At 31.9% G+C, this 20,353-nt stretch overlaps 1 protein-coding gene across 1 annotated transcript; it reads right to left on the bottom strand.

Annotated features, from left to right (window-relative positions):
* Positions 1–8,271: 8,271 nt before the first annotated feature.
* On the bottom strand, positions 8,272–18,674 carry LOC114745678 (probable protein S-acyltransferase 19). Its single transcript, XM_028933844.1, has 9 exons — positions 18,550–18,674; positions 14,184–14,253; positions 13,603–14,000; positions 12,530–12,598; positions 12,361–12,432; positions 12,091–12,219; positions 11,911–11,991; positions 10,307–10,507; positions 8,272–9,625 (listed from the first exon to the last, which is right to left on the bottom strand). Exons 1-9 carry the CDS (start codon positions 18,592–18,594, stop codon positions 8,531–8,533), a joined length of 2,160 nt encoding a protein of 719 aa, XP_028789677.1. The 5' UTR covers positions 18,595–18,674; the 3' UTR covers positions 8,272–8,530.
* Positions 18,675–20,353: the final 1,679 nt, after the last annotated feature.

Raw genomic sequence — 20,353 nt, 5'->3', positions numbered from 1 at the left:
AGGTTTTCGAAAGTGTTACACTTGTACTTCCCTTACCTTTCTCCAAACTATGATTATTTTTCATATAATTTGGGATAAAAATGAATGCAGTATTTTCAGATCTTATTTCTCAAGTGCTTGGAAAATAAAATCAAAGTATAGGACGCATTATTGGAAAGATTAGAGTGCTAAATATACTTAGAAAATAAAATTAGAATACTAAATGTACTTGTACTCTGTAATTTATTTACATTATAGTAAAGTAATATTTTTATTTTACTTTTGCCCATTCGATTCCTTAATTATTAATACAATGAAAATGGGGAGATGTTGTGAATGATGTATGAAGTTAAGAAATTGGGATAAAATCTCATAAGAAGGTCAGTTTCAAATCAGAACATCATCACAACTTACGCTCCTAAGTTTAGTACTTTTTTTATATTTTGACATTAAAAAGCTTCTAAAAATGCTTTTTTATAATGTTAATGTTTTTATGACGTTTTTAGTTACTCATCTAATTCTTAATATAAAAGCTAATTAAAAAATTCATGTTGCTCTTATATATAAGATATATTTTACATGTTTATCAATTTTTTACTCAATTAACCCTATTGATATTTTTCAAACAATAATTAAACAGGAAAAGGAGGGAAGGAATTAAAGAAAATGCTTAAAGTGTTTTAAAAAAAAAACATATCATATTAACTAATTTAACTAACATCACTAATCTCTTCAAATTAATTAATTAGGTTTTATATTAAGATAAAAAATTATCATTTTTCTTAATCCTTATTTTCCTATCTTCATTCAGCCTGTTTGGCATAGCATTTTGGTAAGGAAAAAAAAACTTATATGTGTGATAAGTCAGTTTGTAAATTTGAGAGCTGTTTGTCACGACTTTTGGCCAATTTGACTTATAGGTCAAAAGCTGTTTTTTTTAAGCACAATTACAAAAATACCTAAAACTTACTTATGACTTATGCAAACGTAGCTTTTTGAAATTAAAAGACATTTTTGCCCTTATATTTATGTTGTTCTCATGCTTCTATCTATATGTTTTTGTGCTTCCCAATCAATTTTTTGTTATTTATTTTTAATATTCTCTTAATTGAAAATAATTTTTAACAATTTTTATAATATTTTTAATTTTTAATATTATTTTTTATTTTATATTTACATAAATTATACAGAACATAACATCTAATTAATTATGTAATATTGTTTGGTTCAAAAATTTTCACATTACTTTAATTTCTAATTTAAATATATTTTATTCATTGAATATAACTTTTTCCTATTATAATAATTTAAAATTATTATATTTTTAAATTGATATTTTTAATCATTTTTCATTATTTAATAAAAATATATCTATTTTGATCATTCTACAAACTAAACTTACTTATTCAATCATAATCCAAATAATTTTTTTACTTTACAAACTAACTTTTATAAAAATGAATCCAAATATAAATTACATTACTCAATCTAAATTTTACCCAGATTAAAAATAAGTTACTTTTTCTATAGGTATATCTACCAGTGTCCACAAAATAGTGAATTTGTCGTTGTTGACTTCGTTTCAACCTATGAAAAATGGAAGCAATTCAATGAAACATTGTGTACAATGTAAGTTTCACATCATATGCTAATATCATAACTTGATGTGAGAATCAAAAATATCTTAAATTCTTAACAAGGGCTGATCAAAGCATTGCTAAATGGGACCAGGTTTATAGGAATCAACACGGAGTTAACGAAGCCATCCATGTCAATGGCCCACGGTGAAGCCTATGAAGACACCTCACAAAAATTTGAAAAACGGGCTATGCCTTTGCTTCCAAGCTTATTTTTAATCTGAAATAGCATCTCTTGCTTGACTTGCCTTACACATATACTATTTCTAGACCTAAATATAAAATCTAAGTTATGATATAAACTGAATTACAGATTAGATTTTATATTTACAACCAGAAATAGTATCATTCATTTTTTTTTTTTTTTACTTCTCTAGTTGTTATTGTAAGAGTTATATTATACTATTTTGGATAAATTAAAAAAAAACTAAATAAAGTACTTAATTCTATCAATATATATGATCTCTATACATATCTTTATATAATATTAGGTTATATCAATTTATAAGTTAAATAATTAGATAAATTAATTTAAAAAGATAAAATAGATTAAGGTCATTAAAACCAACTCTAACTATTTTTTATATTTAGGATTGGAGGGGAAATTTTTTCCTTTGTATTTTGCTTTTTTTTTTCTTTGGGCTAAAGTAGCAATCTTTCCATTGAGTTCTCCTTAATAGTCGCAGTAGCAATTTTTTTTTTTCCACGTGTAAGCATAAATATATCAATGTTAAGCTTGAACTTGGAATCTCATCTAAGTATGTGCAGGTGGCACTACCACTAAAAGAACTTGTAGTTAACTGGCATTGGTATTCTTTAATCTAACATCCTACAAATCTTTAGCAACAATCCTTACTAAAGATGCTAAGAGACAGTTTTTGAAAACATTAATTTTATGTCTTCATATCTCTTGCAAAGGCTAAAGCCAAGAGAGGTGTTTGGGAAGCATCAGAAATGCTTTTAAAAAGCACTTTTCTACAAATCAAGATAAACTCCTTCACATATTTATTTTGTATACCATAAAAAACACTTTTAAAATCATGATTTTGATTCCATTCAAACACTGTTATGTGATTTGTGCAACCAAAATAAAGATGAATCAAGTCAAAATTCAAGGTATTACAAAGATGGACAAAATCATTACCTAAAAGGGGGTAGACGGGTAGGTGGCTATTAATGTTGATGAAGCATATTCTCATAACTATGGGACAACAAGATGTGGTGGTATAATCAAATACCATAAAAAAATTTGATTGAAGTTTTTATTCTTAATATTCAGAAGGGAGATCCTTTAATAGCTAAACTTTGGGCATGAATTAGTCTTTAAAAGGACGTGGAATGAAAACCACAGACGAGTTTATTTGAAAAATGACTCAAATAACAATCTTCATGATAATTGGCAATTAATCAGGGGAAGCCACGAGATGCTGCTTAAATGTGATTGGCTGATTGATATTGAACATGTAAGAAGGGAGAGAAACTCTGAATTTTCAAAAAAAGTTAAGATTAATTACTTATAGGGCAGTTATTTTTAATAACTAGTGCAAAAAGTCAATATGATGACAATACAAAATTGTCAACTTGCACAATTTCTGTACCATTTTCCTTCTAACCGCTGCAGAAAGTAAATGCTAAAAACAATGTCTGTAGTCTACCGTGGATAGCAAGCCAGATACCGTTATCTTTTTCATACACTAGAAAACATTAATACTACTTCTGGTCCTTAATATAAAATCTTATTTAATTTTTATTTTGATCCTAAATATAAAATCTCAATTCACTTTGTCTCTCATATTTATGTATTTTTTTCCAAGAAAGTTCTTTTAATAATGATAGTTTTAGCAAATACACTTGATTAGTAAGGATATTTTAGAAATGACAACATTTATTTATTGCAAATAACTAAGTTAACTTCTTTCCTTAATCTCTTCAAACTAGTTAACTAGCTCTTATAATTAAAATAGGAGGTAGTATTAAATATTAAATAGCAAGAGTGTAAATTGCAAGCTACATTTTTTTGACCTGAAAATTACAAGCTACATAGAGGAAACAAACTTACGACGACTATTTAAGGATAAAAAAAAAATCCTAGATTCTACTTTTGGTACCACCTCAACATTTGGAAAAAAAAGAAGAAGAAGAGAGGATAAGAGAAATATCCTGACCATGAACTGGCTCCTTTAGATGGAAGGAACTGCTTCTTAATACAACAGACTTGTAGCTTACCTTTCCTGGCACTTGAGAAAAAAATTGAGTTCATGATCCAAATTAAGCTAGGAATCAAGATAATCCAAAATTAAGATTATTTCTTGAAGCTTTCTTCCATAGGATCTATTGACCGGACTGGCCATGAAAGCAAACCTAAGTTTGGCATGCTAATTTCTTTTGCATTTTGCCCTTTAATTAACATAATAACAGTCCAACCTTCCTGATCTAAGAAAAGGGGTAATGACTTGCTCCACCAAAGTTGGATACAATAAACAATTTCTTGGGATGAAATGTTTGCTCAGCAAAGAGAGAAGAAAGCAATTGCATCTTGCCATATCATATTATGTTTATCAAACGCAAGAATAAGATTACGAAAGTAAGGCGTATTTGGCTGCTTCTAATGTTATTTGTCTGAAAATTCAGCAATGAGAGAAAGCCTAGTGGATGGTATGGTATGAGTTGGATAACATTGCAATCAAAGATAGGAAACGGATAATTGTAAGAAATAAAAAAAGGAATGGATATATGAATGATAAGATATGAGAACGGGAATGAATAGAATTTTTTTAAAAATATGGTTGAAATTTATAGTTTATCTTCATGATAATGAATAGCCTGTTATTATAAAACCAATGGTATTATGGTGATAAAAACATGATAAGAGTACAAGAAAAAGTTAGAAAGCATTGATGGGAAAAATTTCTTTTCATTTCACTTTGATTTGTATATGTGTATAAGATTTTGAGATGACAAAATAATTGATAATTAAATACTAATGCATGTATTACGCTGTATCTATACTAACATAACGATGTGTGTGTGTGTGTGACAAAATTAAAGATTCATCAACGTGTTTAGTACATGTGAATGTTTCAGGACTTAATAACTTGTATTACAAACGAGAGAAAAAATAGTAAAATGATTCATTAAAGTCATAATGACATTCTTGGGATCGAGATCATGAACATTCACAAAATATATTGGAACATAACATTCAATATCAAAATTTATTATTATTTTCTTCAGGCAAAGGAAAAATGGCAAAAAAAAAACAAGAAGAGAAAAATGTTTTCTCTCTTTATATTTAAATGAATAAGAGAAGTTCACAGAAAAGTAAAGTAACTAATTTTGCAACAATAATAACACTAAGTTATATGTGTGTGTGTAAGGTGCCTTATGCCCTTTTATTTTCTTAAAGCAATTCAAGAATATTTTCTCATGGAAATCTCTCCACTTTTGAAATGAAAACTTTTTATATAATATATAAAGATTATATGCTTTAAATAAGTCATGCATTGTATTTTTCTATTACAACTATTATCATCATTATATATACTCATGGAAGGGTAAAAATGTAATTTCATCCTAGGACTTTCATATTGGGAAGTGTGAAACGGATTTACACGTCATCCATTGACCTGATCACAACGGCCTTGTACCTTATCCACACAAACACTATAAACAGTTTTGGTCTGTGTGAGGATCACATCTTCCATGGCTTAGAGATTCATTGATATTAGGAATATGGCTTCAACTTTCACAAGAGTTTCTCAAACAATGAACACTATGATCTCCAAGTAAGTATCTTTTCTTTTTTTTATCCCTTTTATCATAGTATCTATATTCATGTATTAATAATAAATATATATAAGTTTAATTATCATGATATTAAAACTCAATCCGATTTGACCATTCTAACAAATGAATCAATTAATCAATTCATTGACCAATTTGATCAACAGTTTTGAATATATTGGTCGCGTTGAATTTTATATATTTTTCCTCTTTTTCTTGAACATGAAACAATGTCATTTTGAATTAAAAAAAAGGTAGTTCACCATATTTGTGTTTTAATAATTTGAATTTGTTGGATTATATGTATTTTATATATGAATATTTTATTTATTTATGGAGTAATGATTGACTTGATCTTGATTCAACGACGATTAGATTATTGATCCTTGAATCACTATCTTAGCTTATGGAATGACAAATTTTTTTTTCAATACTTGATAGCTTTTTCTATAAAAAGACAATTCTATTCAACATATGTAAAACGATCATATAAGAAAGTTGGTTAGTTATATTGGGTCAATTTGAGCTAAATCCAAATAAACCAAATGAGTAGGCCAGCTCAGAACATCTAAAACATAAAAAAGAACAAATAGAGCAATGATCAACAAAACAAACATCCAACACCAGAAAAATATAAAAATCAAGTGCAGTAACACATCCTGAATACTTGATAGTTATACGTGAGAGAGATCATGTCATTTTTCTTACTTTCTCTTTTTTATTTATTTACACTATAATGCACCTTGTATTTTTAATGAAGGTAAGATATTTAGATCTGTAGTTACCTATTTTAATAATTATTATTAGGACAATGACAAAAAAAAAGCTAAAATTTTATAAACGCCAAATAAAGAATGTTAATAAAAATTTATTGTCATTTGCAAATTCAGACTTGTCAATATCAAATAAAGTTGTGTTACCAAATCTGATTTAGGATTTGTAATTTTCAGCTTTTTTTCCTGTCATTCTCCCATAATTATTTTTTTTTTATCCCAAAGGATTATTTTGATAATGGAGGCAATGGATTTTTAGAATTGTCTTTTTACGCGCCATTATTTAAGATGTAATTTAGTCAATCAATCCTCAAAATATGTGAAATGCTGCTCCTTCTCATCATCATCATCATCATCATCATCATTTTCTTCTTCTTCTTCTTAAATTTAACATCGTTTTTTAATAATTAGGTTTAAAATATACTCCTCTGGTCTTTAATATAAAGCCCATTTAACTAATTTGATTATATTAAGGAAGTTAGGTAAGTTAGTTAATTATAAGAAAAGTGACACATTTTTCCTAAAACACCATAATCATCTTTCTTAATACCTCATCTCCCTCTTCTACTTGATATGGTTAAGAGAATATCCATAGGAGTAATTTAGAGAAAACTGATAAATATGAGAAATGGATCTTATATTTAGGATCAAAACCAACTCAAGAATTGGGTCCTATATTAAGGACCGGAGGAGTATGTAATTATGTATAGGTTTATTATATAACAACTTTGTTCCGAATTTCAAGCAGACCATTGGTACGAAAAAGCTTTCCCACAAAAAACTCTCCAAGGGGGACAGCCTTCGAGACCAAGAAGATGGAGTTGGAAGAGCCAATAATGAAGAACAAGAACAATATGACACGAAATGACGATAATGCCCTTACTTGGGTCCCACATAAGAAGACAGGGATTTTCTATCCTAAAGGACAGGAAAAGATTATGGAAGATGTTCCCCATCATGCTGGAAGAGATGAGGGAGTGAATTGGTTCTCCATCAAACATTAAAAATGAAAATGAAAAATCAAGATCTGAAAATTAATTCTTGGGTTATAATAATCCAAATATGAAAGTTGTAACTACATCTGCTTCTTTCATTCTACTTGAAAATAAATATAATTTGGCGCCTCATAGTTATTATCCCAACAATTGGCTGCTTTAGAACATATTATGTCATTTTATTTGTCAAATTTTATGTTATATCAATTGATTTTACAATATACTTAGTTATTTGAAAATTTTACAATATCATTTTTTAATATAATTGTATAGCTAAATTTGAAATGAAAGCATACGAATAAATCCAATTCTGGCCACATAAAACTTGTTAAGCTACATATTTAGTGGGGCAAATGATGAAATTTGAGAACTCAAAGCTTAAATTAATGCAAATTGAATATTTGAACATTTCTTTAAAAAATTATACGATTAAGATACAAAAAGACCCATAAAGAATACTTCAATGAATGTATATTTGATATTATTAAGTTTATCTAAATGCAAAAAATACACAACCTTTTAAAATAGAGTAATACTCCCATCCCAGGTGACGATGAACGACCCCCCCCTGCAATCAATCTCTCTGACTCTCTCTTTGCAATCAATCAACAGAGCAGTTAATGATGATGATATTTTTCCTACATATTTTAGAATGTTTATATGTACTTCTACAGTTTAAATAAGCTTTAGGACGTCAAATATGCCTCAGGGAATACTTCGTGAATGTTTTGGCATCTTAACCCAAAACTGTACAAATAAGTTGCCATTATTTCTTTTTATATCGTCAGTTATGTTTAAAATTTTACAAAAATGTTTATCATTATATTTTGACGAAAACACCCTTAAAACATTTATATGATGAAGCCATAACTCCAAAAAAGTCCACATGATAATTTTGACAAGACACGCTTTGAGCTAAAAGGACGAAGGAATTGTTGATGGTTAAAAAGAAATAAGAAGTGTGCCCTAAATCAAGTGGCATGAGATAAATAACCTACTACGGATTGTACATCCAATACAAGAGAGAACAACACATTACCTTGTACAAAACAGTTTTGTTTATGGACAATGTTAGGAGTAAATAAAGACAATGGTATCTAGAGAGAGAGAAAATTAACTACAACAATAAGCTAAATTCCATTAGGAGGATTCAGGCTTAGTGGAGTGCTAAGGGCAGAGGAGCAGAATCCACTAATCAAGAATCCAACCGGAACTGCCTGAATCCATTGTTGTCCACCGTGTGTTACACAAAGTCAGGAAGCTTGAGATGCCCCAAATAGAACCTTCTGATGCCAAAACCTTTCACTTCACAACACTGAGATTGAAGATCTGTCCAATTCAGTGGAATCTCAAACGTTTGAAGCTATTTTAAGCCAGAACCAGACGGAAAATTGTGATCAAAACCTCCGGGGATGAACACAGGAAGCTGATTTGAGAGTGAATCCCTTTTGTATCTAGGATCCCGGGGTAGGTTACCTGCTGAGCTCTCTTGGGCCTCTGTTGAGTCAGTTGATCTTTCATTTTTTGACCTGTCCCTAAGAGGGACACTCAAGCGAGGGCCACCGAAAAAGATAGAGTCTCCTGTGTACATCAGATTTTGTGATTGCTGCACTGAAGACCTGAGAATAGATGATGATGATGAGTCTTGTGGAGGATTCGCTGGTCTTCTCCCATAAGTGTTTGTTTCAGCATTTGAATGCGGCAATTCTGTTCGTAGCGAAGACCTATTATTTCGAGCCTCAGAGGCCAATAAAGGAACTGATACATATCGGCCAGCTTCTTGGTCCCAGACAACAGAAGTTCGTTTTACATCTCTCAAAAGAGACGTGCCAGAAGCTGAAAGCAATAATGGATCATTACTGACTCCCCTCTGCGTCAATCTTCCATCAAATCCCAGAGATGGATTAGATGCTACTGGGTTGTTAAAATTTGAGAAAGTGGCTTTAGAAGTAGGATAAACTGTCAAGCCAGGAACTGAGGCACCTGCACTAAAACCACCCACAGCACGACTGTGGGGAAGAGGGCTCAGCGTAACTGCTTCATGAGCATGGCTTGGACTGCTAAAGCTACTCATACTTTGAGTTCCAGTCTCATACTCATCCCGACTACCCTGACTAGGAGCAATAGAATTTCTTACTGGAGATGATCGCAGCTCATTCTTGATTTCTTTGTTAGCACCATTCTCTGTGCTCAAACTACTCCTGATGCTCATGTTGCCACTAGAGCTGAATTCTGAATCTGGCAAGCGGCGATTATCAACTGGCCGCAAAACTGAAGAAGATGCCCTGGCTTTGGCAGCTGCTTTCATGGCTTCTTGAGAATCCAACTTTGCAAGCCTCCAGGCACTGAGACGAACAGCCCTCTTTGGCATTTTTTGCCCTCTTTCCGCCATCCCGGCTGCATCTGGATCAACAGTTGATGGCAACATTCCAGGCTCCAAGTGAGGCACAACCTCATCCTAAAATCAATGTCAAGGAAGCCCCACAAATCGAGTTAGAAAAGAAAAACGACATTTCTGGCATGTCATGAACTGTCAAAAAGAAGTAAACATATAACTTACATTCAGAAAACAAGAAAGATTCATCAAGTCATAAAATAAAATGATATAACAAATAAATAAAAATATGAAAAATTGAAAATGCTATTCCGTTCATTAAATTCATGTTCCCAAAAATTCTAAACACCAGTATTATTTAGATACTAGGAAAAGTTATCTGGATAAATTGTATTTTGACACATGGATCACATACAATTAAGTTTATCAGTTTACAAGCTTTCACATGTAGCCTGAAAGTCAGTATATCTGGTCAGAGTTTCTTGAGACATTCAATACTTCTAGTCTTAGCAGGACAACTGGGGAAAAAAATAGCCAGAAAGGGCGCATTCAAAAACACAGGAAAAATTCATTCAGACATAAGTTTAAAATCCTAATAACATGAACTATCAAAAGCTCTTCTGAAGGCACTGATTTGCACGTTCTTTTTCTGTTTTCAAAAAGTATAACTTTAAAGTCCTCCTCTAATATTTCCTTGCTATAAGTCCCTAATATCAAAATAAAAGCCACCAAGACTTCTCTAGGAAGTAAATACAGAGTTTTAGGCTTTGCAACAGATACAAAAGAAGAAATAAATATAAGTACCTGATAATCCACAAACACTCTAGGAGGGGTGCACCATGCCCCTTTATACTGCAAACCAAAAGAACTTCCTCCACTCAATCCAGTTGTAGCAGAACCAGTTGGAGAGTAAAGTACATTTGCCATTTCCTCATCCACAGATGCCCCTCCAGGGGCTTCACTCATGGCTCTCATTGCTACTACATACTCATAGGTTGTGATACCCTGATCCAATATGAAAACAAAAGCACATATTAGCATACTTCTTTTATCAGCTGAAATCACGACTACACAAGATTTAATAGTAATTGCCAAATTGCAGGTGCAGTATTTTTAATATTTTAGTTACCAAAAAAATAATATTATATTAAAATCCCTGAATTTTGTTGCTTTATTTGAATTATGTAATAGTCTTAATACTACACATAAAAGTAGACAAGAAAACAAGCAAAACTTGGGGAATGAACCAGAGGTATAGAGTTGATAGGATTGAGTTAGGGTGTTTGAGCTTGGAGAAAGTATCTGGCTAAGCCAATCCAGACCATGCCGAGGGTTCTTATGTGTCACGGATAAGAGAAGTGCTACATGCTTGGGCAGCTAGGTTCCTATGATATAAACAAGACTAGCCAAACTCAGGCAATGAATAATTGAACAGCAAAGGTCCAATTCAAATAACCGGCCACATAAACATAAAGAGCAGGAACTAATCAAATGTTCATACCTAGTGGTTCAGAATAACTAATACCAGTTAAAGATATGAAATATAACAATAAGCCTCCAGGTCATCTATGTAAACGAAATCAATGAACATATTCGGTTCTTTAAGCCCATGCTTCTTGAAAGTATCAATTGGATTTTAATCAGCCAAACAAAAAAAAAACCCTCCTTTATATATGATGTCCAAATGATAGAACGTAGGCATTGAAGACTTTAATTTTCTCCTAAACTTATTTAATTGGATAGAAGCAATATTATACTTATGGAGAGAACATATTTTTGCTCTACCTAAGACCAGTAACTCAAAAAATAAAAGAATTTTATTCTAATAAAAAGAGGATAATTCTATACTAATTAACACAGAACGCCTAAACCAACCTTATTATCCAAGGAATAATTAAAAAACAAATAATCCCTAATAAAATTTATAATAATTTCCAACAATATCAACAACCTTCAGATCTCTATCATGGAATCCCATTTACTTCATCTGTTCCTTTTTATAAGAAACAATTTTTGGGTATGACTTGTTCCGATTTATAAGAAACACTTAAAGGGTTGTCTCCAATTTTTTTGGTAATTTTCCATTTTGCCCCATTTAGTTACTCATATTAATATCATTGCATTTATTATCAAGGTAAATTATTTAGATGGAAACTTCCCTTTCTTACACTCTCTCCCCATAAATAGGGGTAATAAAGTTTCATTTTTTACATATTTACTGTCTCTAACTATTTTTTTTTTTTTAATCAAAGTGATTCGTTTAATTATCTTTTATAAAAAGGAAAGGAACCGAGGGATTAGTGAACTAAAATAGCAAAGCAATGGTTCACCCCACACCAAGTAGCGGGGACAGATAAAGAAAAAGAACAGAAAAACAACCTCAGATCCTCAGTTACTGAGTCACTTACCTTCCTGATTAGTATCATGTGGAAAAAGAAAAGCTCACCCAGAGGCACGCAAGCCAAGACAGAAACTGCAGTACATACAGCCTACACAATGAATTTGGCGTAAGAACAAAATTTCCAAAAACTCAACTGTATAAAATGTGAAGCCAGGATTGCCATACAACATAATGTTTAAAGTAATACCACAACTGTTGCAAACGGAGGACGAGAGAATCCATTTCCAAGTCTATCAATAATTTCGGATTCCATGCCTCTCTTATTAACAAAGAAGCGGACTAAAACAGCAATACCCACTCCAGCTTCAATAACAAGCTGACAGAGTAAACAAGAATTTTTTATATAAAGAAAAGGATTATAAGGACCAAAGCAAATGAATTTCAGCAATTTTTTACCGGAAAAAAATAAATAAATTTCAGAAATTTAACAACTTGTACAGATAGATAAAATACGTACCCACATGAGACTAAAGGCCATGAGAGCAATGAAAGTAATATAATTTTTGTGACCCACGCAATTGTTAAGCCACTGCAGTAATGTTACATAAGCAAGAAAATCAGAACCGAAAAGAAATTACAAAATTATGACAATACAAGAAACTCAACAATTCCTCATATTAACATACCCTACAATGGTGATCAAAGCCATCAACACATTTATCACAACTTCTACAGTGTTTACTGAACTTCCGCACCTGAAACATGGAAACATTATACATATATCTATATATATAATCATACTGATAAAAGGAACACCAGCACAGGGGTTAAAATTTTTTTTTTAAAAAAGAAAATTCAATACTACTTCAATTTCATCCATTTGTAGCTATACGCAACTTTAGATGTTTTACACTCATAAAAATGGCAATAAGCTCATGCACACTGTATGTATGGTGCCAAGAAATTCTAGAAATAGATTATGAATCAAATGCTTTCATGCAGAGGACTGTATGTTGGAGTCATATAGACCAAAGTGAACTGCTGCAATAAAATATTAATAGGTTTTATTTGTGAAAATTAGATATTGCAAAACTTCGGTGCTGACAACATAATCTACTCCATTCTCACTATTGAAATGGGATGTACTAGCTTTTTTGATCGACCATTTTCAATCAAAAGCTTAAAGGGTGAAATAAAAGCTCAGGAATGAATTTACCGTAATCGCTAACAAGCCTATCCCGTAAGTATGAATAATACACACATCAATCATAACTTAAATTGTTAAGTGAAGCTCACAGATAGTTATGTTCTAATATTTAACGTAATAAAAGGTGAATTGTTAATGCAAAGTTATCCATACACCAAAGCATATTAGGAGATAAAGTTATAGTTTGCCTGCGAACATGCTATGGGTCACCAATATACTTCTCATAAAGTGAAGGCCTTTCTTTGGGTCCCAGCACTTAACACAACTAATGCAAATAAATCTTATTATATTTATCAAGTCCAAACAAACAAGTCGCCCTTATAAGACTTGGATTTCCAAATCAACTCAAATGTGCTATATTTGATACAGCCAACAAACTTCAAAAACCTGAATAATAATCTAATTCGATAGCATCCCACAATATAAGTTGTAACAAATACAGATATGAGGATGTTAAAAAAATAAATAAATAAATAAACTCACCAGGGCCAGCAAGAACTTAAAAGTGAAATATTACAATGGTACACACATCAAAGAGTCAAGATGCAATACCTCAGCATTGCACAAAGTGCAGAACAGAGCATCTTCACCACCTTGCTGCTCAGCTGCTGCTTCCTGTTTCCGGCAATCTTCATGCACAAATAATATACAGAGAATTCCACCAAGTACATTACATGAACTTCTCTTATTGTGATCCCCCGAGATATCTTCTCTATCAAGATAGTCCACAGAGCTTTTCTTGCTCATATTAGTCATAGACCTTTTAGATGATGATGGAGATGACTGCTCGCCAGCAGCAATTTCATCATTTTCTGAAGGTTGGTGCTTCATTGCTAAATGATGGTCTGAATTGATCTTGTGTTCCACACTTGGATCAAATTTAGACATGATGCCAGGATCTGCGGGATTAATCGCAGTACATCTGATATAAGAATAAAAACAACGAGTGCCTGCAATGTCAATGACAAGAATGAGGCGGTGATGTAACCTCTCATTTTATAGCTAAATTTAAAATTGGCCAAAAAAAAAGGCTTATATTAATGAAGAATGTGACAAATGTAACAATCAGTAGCATAGCACTACCAAATACACAATAGCATCCTTGTTGAATGTCTCCTCCCTTTACAACCAACCAAAAATAACAGAGAAGGGGGTCCCACTTAAGGAGCATGCACCAACATCCAAATGGTGATCCCATTGTAACTGAACTGAACAAATACATATACAATGGATTCATAAAGCATCTATTGTTATATTATAATATAGGTATAGAGTTTTTTTTTTTTCATTTTTGGGTATATAACAGTGTTCAGTTTATTAAATTACTCTACTTATAGAAGGATGTAGTTAGCTTAGTGCAGTCTTGCAATTTTATCCAAACAAGAGGGCAAGGGGTTCAAGGTTAAAACTCTTCCCTAGAAATTCGTTGTTTCTAGTTGCAACTTTAAGACCATGGCAGTAACCTTTGGACCAGAGAAACATACAATCTACCTATGTCGGCCACTTCAAGCTAAAACAGACATTTCAGAGATGTATTAATGACTACAGTTGAAGGGGCTGAATTCAACTGAACCAGAAACTCTAGCTGTTCATTGGTCAGCTAGCAGGTCTAGCCCAGTTCGTTCAACATTGCAGGAAGGTCTTCTTATACTAGAACATATTTCTTGAAAAACCTATCGGAAAAGTGATACAAAACTCAGTAGAATTTTTGCTTTTAGCATGATAAAAAATGATATAGGATAAAGACAACATAAAAGGATGCATAATGTTGCTACGATCCGTTCTTCACCAAACTGACAGAAAGCAGTAAACAGACATAAGAACATAATTAAATACACCGAAAGAAAACATTCCCAAGCAGACAAATTGATTAATACTACAATTTTTCCTGATTATTCAACATATTAGGAATCTTCAAAATGATTTCCACTGAATTTTTCCCCACACTCAACTCTCGTCTTCCTCCTTTCGAACCTCGAAACTACCCTCAATGCCCTCCAAAATGGTGATCATATATGTCAGAGGGCAACAATTAACCCCACAACTGTCCAAAAATGTTAATACAAGCCTGCTGCCCAAAACTGCCCCAAGTGTCAAAACAGTTAGTTTCCTAAAAGCCACCCACGTTGTTGCCCAGAAAAGTTAGATAATTGAGTATCCCAGACTCATCTAAATAATAGGATTTTTGTCTTTTTCTTTTTTGGCCAAACAGGATTGTGCTTTTCTTCCTCTTCTGTTTTTCCCATATTTATCAGTATCTTTTAAGTAAGCATAAACAAAGTTTTGGGGCTATCAACTTTAACCCTTCATTCACAAGTCTACGCAATTATTAACAGACATAGAACATAAGTTAAATACACCGAAAGAAAACATTCCCAAGCAGACAAATTGATTAATACTACAATTTTTCCTGATTATTCAACATATTAGGAATCTTCAAAATGATTTCCACTGAATTTTCCCCACACTCAACTCTCTGTCTTCCTCCTTTCGAACCTCGAAACTACCCTCAATGCCCTCCAAAATGGTGATCATATATGTCAGAGGGCAACAATTAACCCCACAACTGTCCAAAATGTTAATACAAGCCTGCTGCCCAAAACTGCCCCAAGTGTCAAAACAGTTAGTTTCCTAAAAGCCACCACGTTGTTGCCCAGAAAAGTTAGATAATTGAGTATCCCAGACTCATCTAAATAATAGGATTTTTGTCTTTTTCTTTTTTGGCCAACAGGATTGTGCTTTTTCTTCCTCTTCTGTTTTTCCCCATATTTATCAGTATCTTTTAAGTAATAGCATAAACAAAGTTTTGGGGGCTATCAACTTTAACCCTTCATTCACAAGTCTACGCAATTATTAATCTTCCCATGCCCTGGCCGTATTTCAGTCCAACCTAGAAATTTCAAAATATTGCAGCGCAATTTTAACCCACATAGGTCTCTTACTGTCCTTTTTTTAGGTGAACCAAGGGTATCCCCAAGTCACATTGGACTTGAGGAGATTTCTTACTGTCTTCGTTTACAGTCAGTTATCACATACGTACCTTGACAATGCATATGAACTTCAAAGCCAAAATATATAGAGTTCATTATTGAATAAAGTTAATTTTTCAAACATCCATTAAAACAAATAGCAACGAATCTCCCATATGCATATCAATTGAAAAAAAAAAGAGGCCATCAATTTTTACTCTTCCTATTTATAAAAAGTCTGTGCAACTATTAAGCTTTCATTCACCGAATCTCAGTCCAAACTACAAATTTCAAAATAGTGCAGAGAATCCACATTGGTTTTTTTTTTTGCTGTAATTTCAAAACAGTGCAGAGTAATTTTATTCACATAGATTTTTTACTGTCTTTTTTGACAGTCAGGTATCTATAAGTTGATATGCCTGCAAGTGATAAATTAATTGAGAACAGAAGTCAATTTAATCAAAATGCTACACCTCAAATATACCATCAGACCACTAAGGACAACAAGTTTGACATAGACGAATCTAACAAGAATAGTGGACTCTGAGGATAACAAACTGCAAATAATAAGAATAGTCACCCGCTCTTCACAGCAAGTGTTCCTACCTCCAGTCCTTCATATAAAAACCAGTTAACTAATTTAAATAGATTAAAAAAACCTAGTTACATTAGTTATTTGTAATAAATAAGTGTTATCTTTCCTAAAATATCCTTGCTAATTAAGTATATTGGCTAGAACTACTATTATTACAAGAACTACTGTAGGGGGAAAAATGGATAAATATGAAAGACAAAGTAGATTGGTGTCTTATAATTAGGACCAAAATAAAAATCAAATGAACTCTTATATTAAGGACCGGAGGTAGTATTTATGATACAGCAACCCTTTGCCAATATATAAAGTGTATCGGAGTCTGAAGTTATGTTCGATGTTCTGAACTCTAATGCTTAGAGTACCCATATAGTTCAGTGCAAAAGCTTAATACTGAATTACATATTACTGTGGGCTTGGGCCTAGGCCCACTAAACTTATTAAACTAATACATCAACATTCTTTCTATTCAGCATCATTTTATCTCTTAGCCTGAAGCAAAGCATGCGAAGGGGTTTTCCACTGGTTTTAATCGCTGTCTCTTTCTATCCTTATGATTCATCAGTATTCATAATAGAATACTTCCACAACAAAAGGGAACCGTGTTATACTCCGACTCATTATAAACTTACGCCACGAAATGTTTGTTTGGTTCATTACTCATTATCACAAGGAAGAGAGGGACTACAAAGGCCTTCTTAATTTTACCTTAAACAGTAAAATAATTTCATCTTAATCACTTGCTTATGTTCAGAAGATTACCAAAAAAAAAAATCTTCTGAGAACACAGAAAGGTATCAATATGGTTGACTACTTGAAATCCCAACAAGACATAGAAAATCCATCTGCCTCAGAAAAACTTGGGAAGATAATCAGATCTCTTCAGTTAAGTCATACGTAGGATATTAGATCTCACAGAAAAAATTGGGGGAAATAACTTGTCATTGCAGAGACTAGTTACATAAAAGATGGTAGAAACAATTATTTTCTCTACAGCTTCTGGTGAAGAGGGGCCAAGAGGAAGAAGTACACTATCACCCGAATACCAATCCTCTGAAGCAGAGGATCTATAAATTTAGTGAAGATTGCCTCTTTTTTTTTCCCCGGGGGGGGGGTGGTTTAGACAAAGCAAATAAACTTGAGAAAACTAGTTACATTAGTTATTTGTAATAAATAAGTGTTGTCTTTCCTAAAATATCCTTGCTAATTAAATATATTGGCTAGAACTACTATTATTACAAGAACTACTGTGGGGGGAAAAATGGATAAATATGAAAGATAAAGTAGATTGGTGTCTTATAATTAGGACTAAATAAAAAATCAAATGAACTCTTATATTAAGGACCGGAGGTAGTATTTATGATACAGCAACCCTTTGCCAATATATAAAGTGTATCGGAGTCTGAAGTTATGTTCGATGTTCTGAACTCTAATGCTTAGAGTATAAGTACCCATATAGTTCAGTGCAAAAGCTTAATACTGAATTACATATTACTGTGGGCTTGGGCCTAGGCCCACTAACTTATTAAACTAATACATCAACATTCTTTCTATTCAGCATCATTTTATCTCTTAGCCCTGAAGCAAAGCATGCGAAGGGGTTTTCCACTGGTTTAATCGCTATCTCTTTCTATCCTTATGATTCATCAGTATTCATAATAGAATACTTCCACAACAAAAGGGAACCGTGTTATACTCCGACTCATTATAAACTTAAGCCACGAAATGTTTGTTTGGTTCATTACTCATTATCACAAGGAGAGAGGGACTACAAAGGCCTTCTTAATTTTACCTTAAACAGTAAAGCCCATAACACTAAATCACTGGTTCTAACAGCCCTAGTAAAAGATCGCTCGAGAAAACAAATTTCTGGCAAAAATAGAAAATTAGAAAAAAAAAAGTAAAACCCAGAGTAGAAAACATGAGGACTGGCATTACCTGAAATGTATGAGCTGGCAGTTGCCAGCCATGTTTTCTCACCATATCCACCCAATTCCGAGCGAAAATCGAGCTTATACACTGGAGTTAAGACTGAGGAAGAACTGGCGAGAGAAAAGGGAAGACCCTGCGACAAAACCGGCAAGGCGGAATTCCCTCTTCAGAAGGCAAAAAGCCAAAAGCGAAAAAATAAAGTGAAAGTGAAACTTGCAATAATTATTATTATTTAATATTTAATTTTAATTTTAATTTCACCTTTAATGTATACAAGCACAGCACCTCAATGTTTTTTGGCCCTTTTGGCTAACCTAACAAATTTTAAAATACTTCATGAATCTTATGCTATACTCTATAAAAAAAAAAATTTCTTAATTTTGAAACTTTACAATAAATTCTTCTAATTTTTGTATTTATACAAATAACTGAAATGCTATTATTTTTATTTATTATTTACCAGCAAATAATTTAAAGTTCAGAAGGACTTGAAAGTTTATTATTATTTACATATAATTCAAAGTTTGAAGGAGTCATAAATATACAAACACAAAAAAAAATTAATAGAGCATATAATTAATAGTTTGGAGTTATTTGCATTGACTTAAAAATTTGAAGAGGTTTATTGTATAGTTTTAAAGGTTGATTAGGCTATCTGCACATGACATAAAATTCAGCAAATATTTTGTATAATTTAACTAAATTTTAAATATTTATAGCTTTTGTTTGGTGATAAATATATTTATAGCTTCTTTGACATCAATTGTGATGAATAGTAGGATATTTTTAACTTAAAAAATACAGCCGACGTGCTTTTAAAATAATCATGAGAAAACGACGTTTAAGAATTCATAGGTCAAATTTGGGTCATTAGAGAGCTTTAATTTAATTATGCTTAAAATATTGATCCGAGAACCTAAAAAGCTTGAATGGAAAAGCAAAATCATCTCTAATGCCATTAAGGATGTAAAGATTGAATAATAAATGTCAAAATCAAATGATAGCCAATAATAAAAAAATTTTAAGAATCATCACTTAGTTTCTGTGTTGCCGTTTTTCATGCTTTTGAACTAATAAATACTACCGTGAGGTCTAATTATAAAAGCTATTTGATTAATTTGAGAAGATTAAGAAAATAAGTTAAGTTAGTTATTTGTAATAAATATGTGTTATCTTTCCTAAAATATCCAACTATATTGGCTAGAATTACTATTGTTAGAAGGACTATCTTGAAAAAAAATACATAAATATGAGAATAAAATGGATTGGGGTCTTATATTTAGAACCAGAATAAAAATCAAATAAGGTATTATATTAAGAACCAGAGGTAGTAATATTAAGCAGGTTTTGGCCCAAAAGAAGAATAACATTAAAATTGTGGGTTTGATAATTTCATCTTAATAGCAATTATTTTGAATGTTAATTGGGCTCTTACATAGAGTTTTCGCCAATTATATTCTCATCCATCAATAATTATGTTTATAATGTCAAAACCATAATTTTACATAGGCAAAAGTAGTCAATGGCCTTATGCCTAATGCCATAATTATTCCAAAAAAAGTTAGCTGCCAGGATAAATTTTTTTTATCTTTTGAATATTTTTAAATTTAGCGTAGTTATTAGCTATTGTGAGCATCAAAGGGTTCCATACTAGCATGGTAGTTTCTAAGAATTATTACTTTCTTATTGTCACTAGTTAACGCTCATGAACAATATGTTTGTATTAACCTTCGCAAATGTGATTTTTATTGCAAATTAATTTTGCAAATTTAATGGAGATAAAAATTAATGAGTATAATATGATTTATGT

Source organism: Neltuma alba, unplaced genomic scaffold (genome assembly GCF_004799145.2).
Source record: "Neltuma alba isolate B1F8T4 unplaced genomic scaffold, ASM479914v2 tig00004750_pilon, whole genome shotgun sequence".
In the NCBI taxonomy this organism is placed as follows: Eukaryota; Viridiplantae; Streptophyta; class Magnoliopsida; order Fabales; family Fabaceae; genus Neltuma; species Neltuma alba.
The sequence above is the reverse complement of the archived record's forward strand: the minus strand, read 5'-3'. Positions and strand labels throughout refer to the sequence as shown.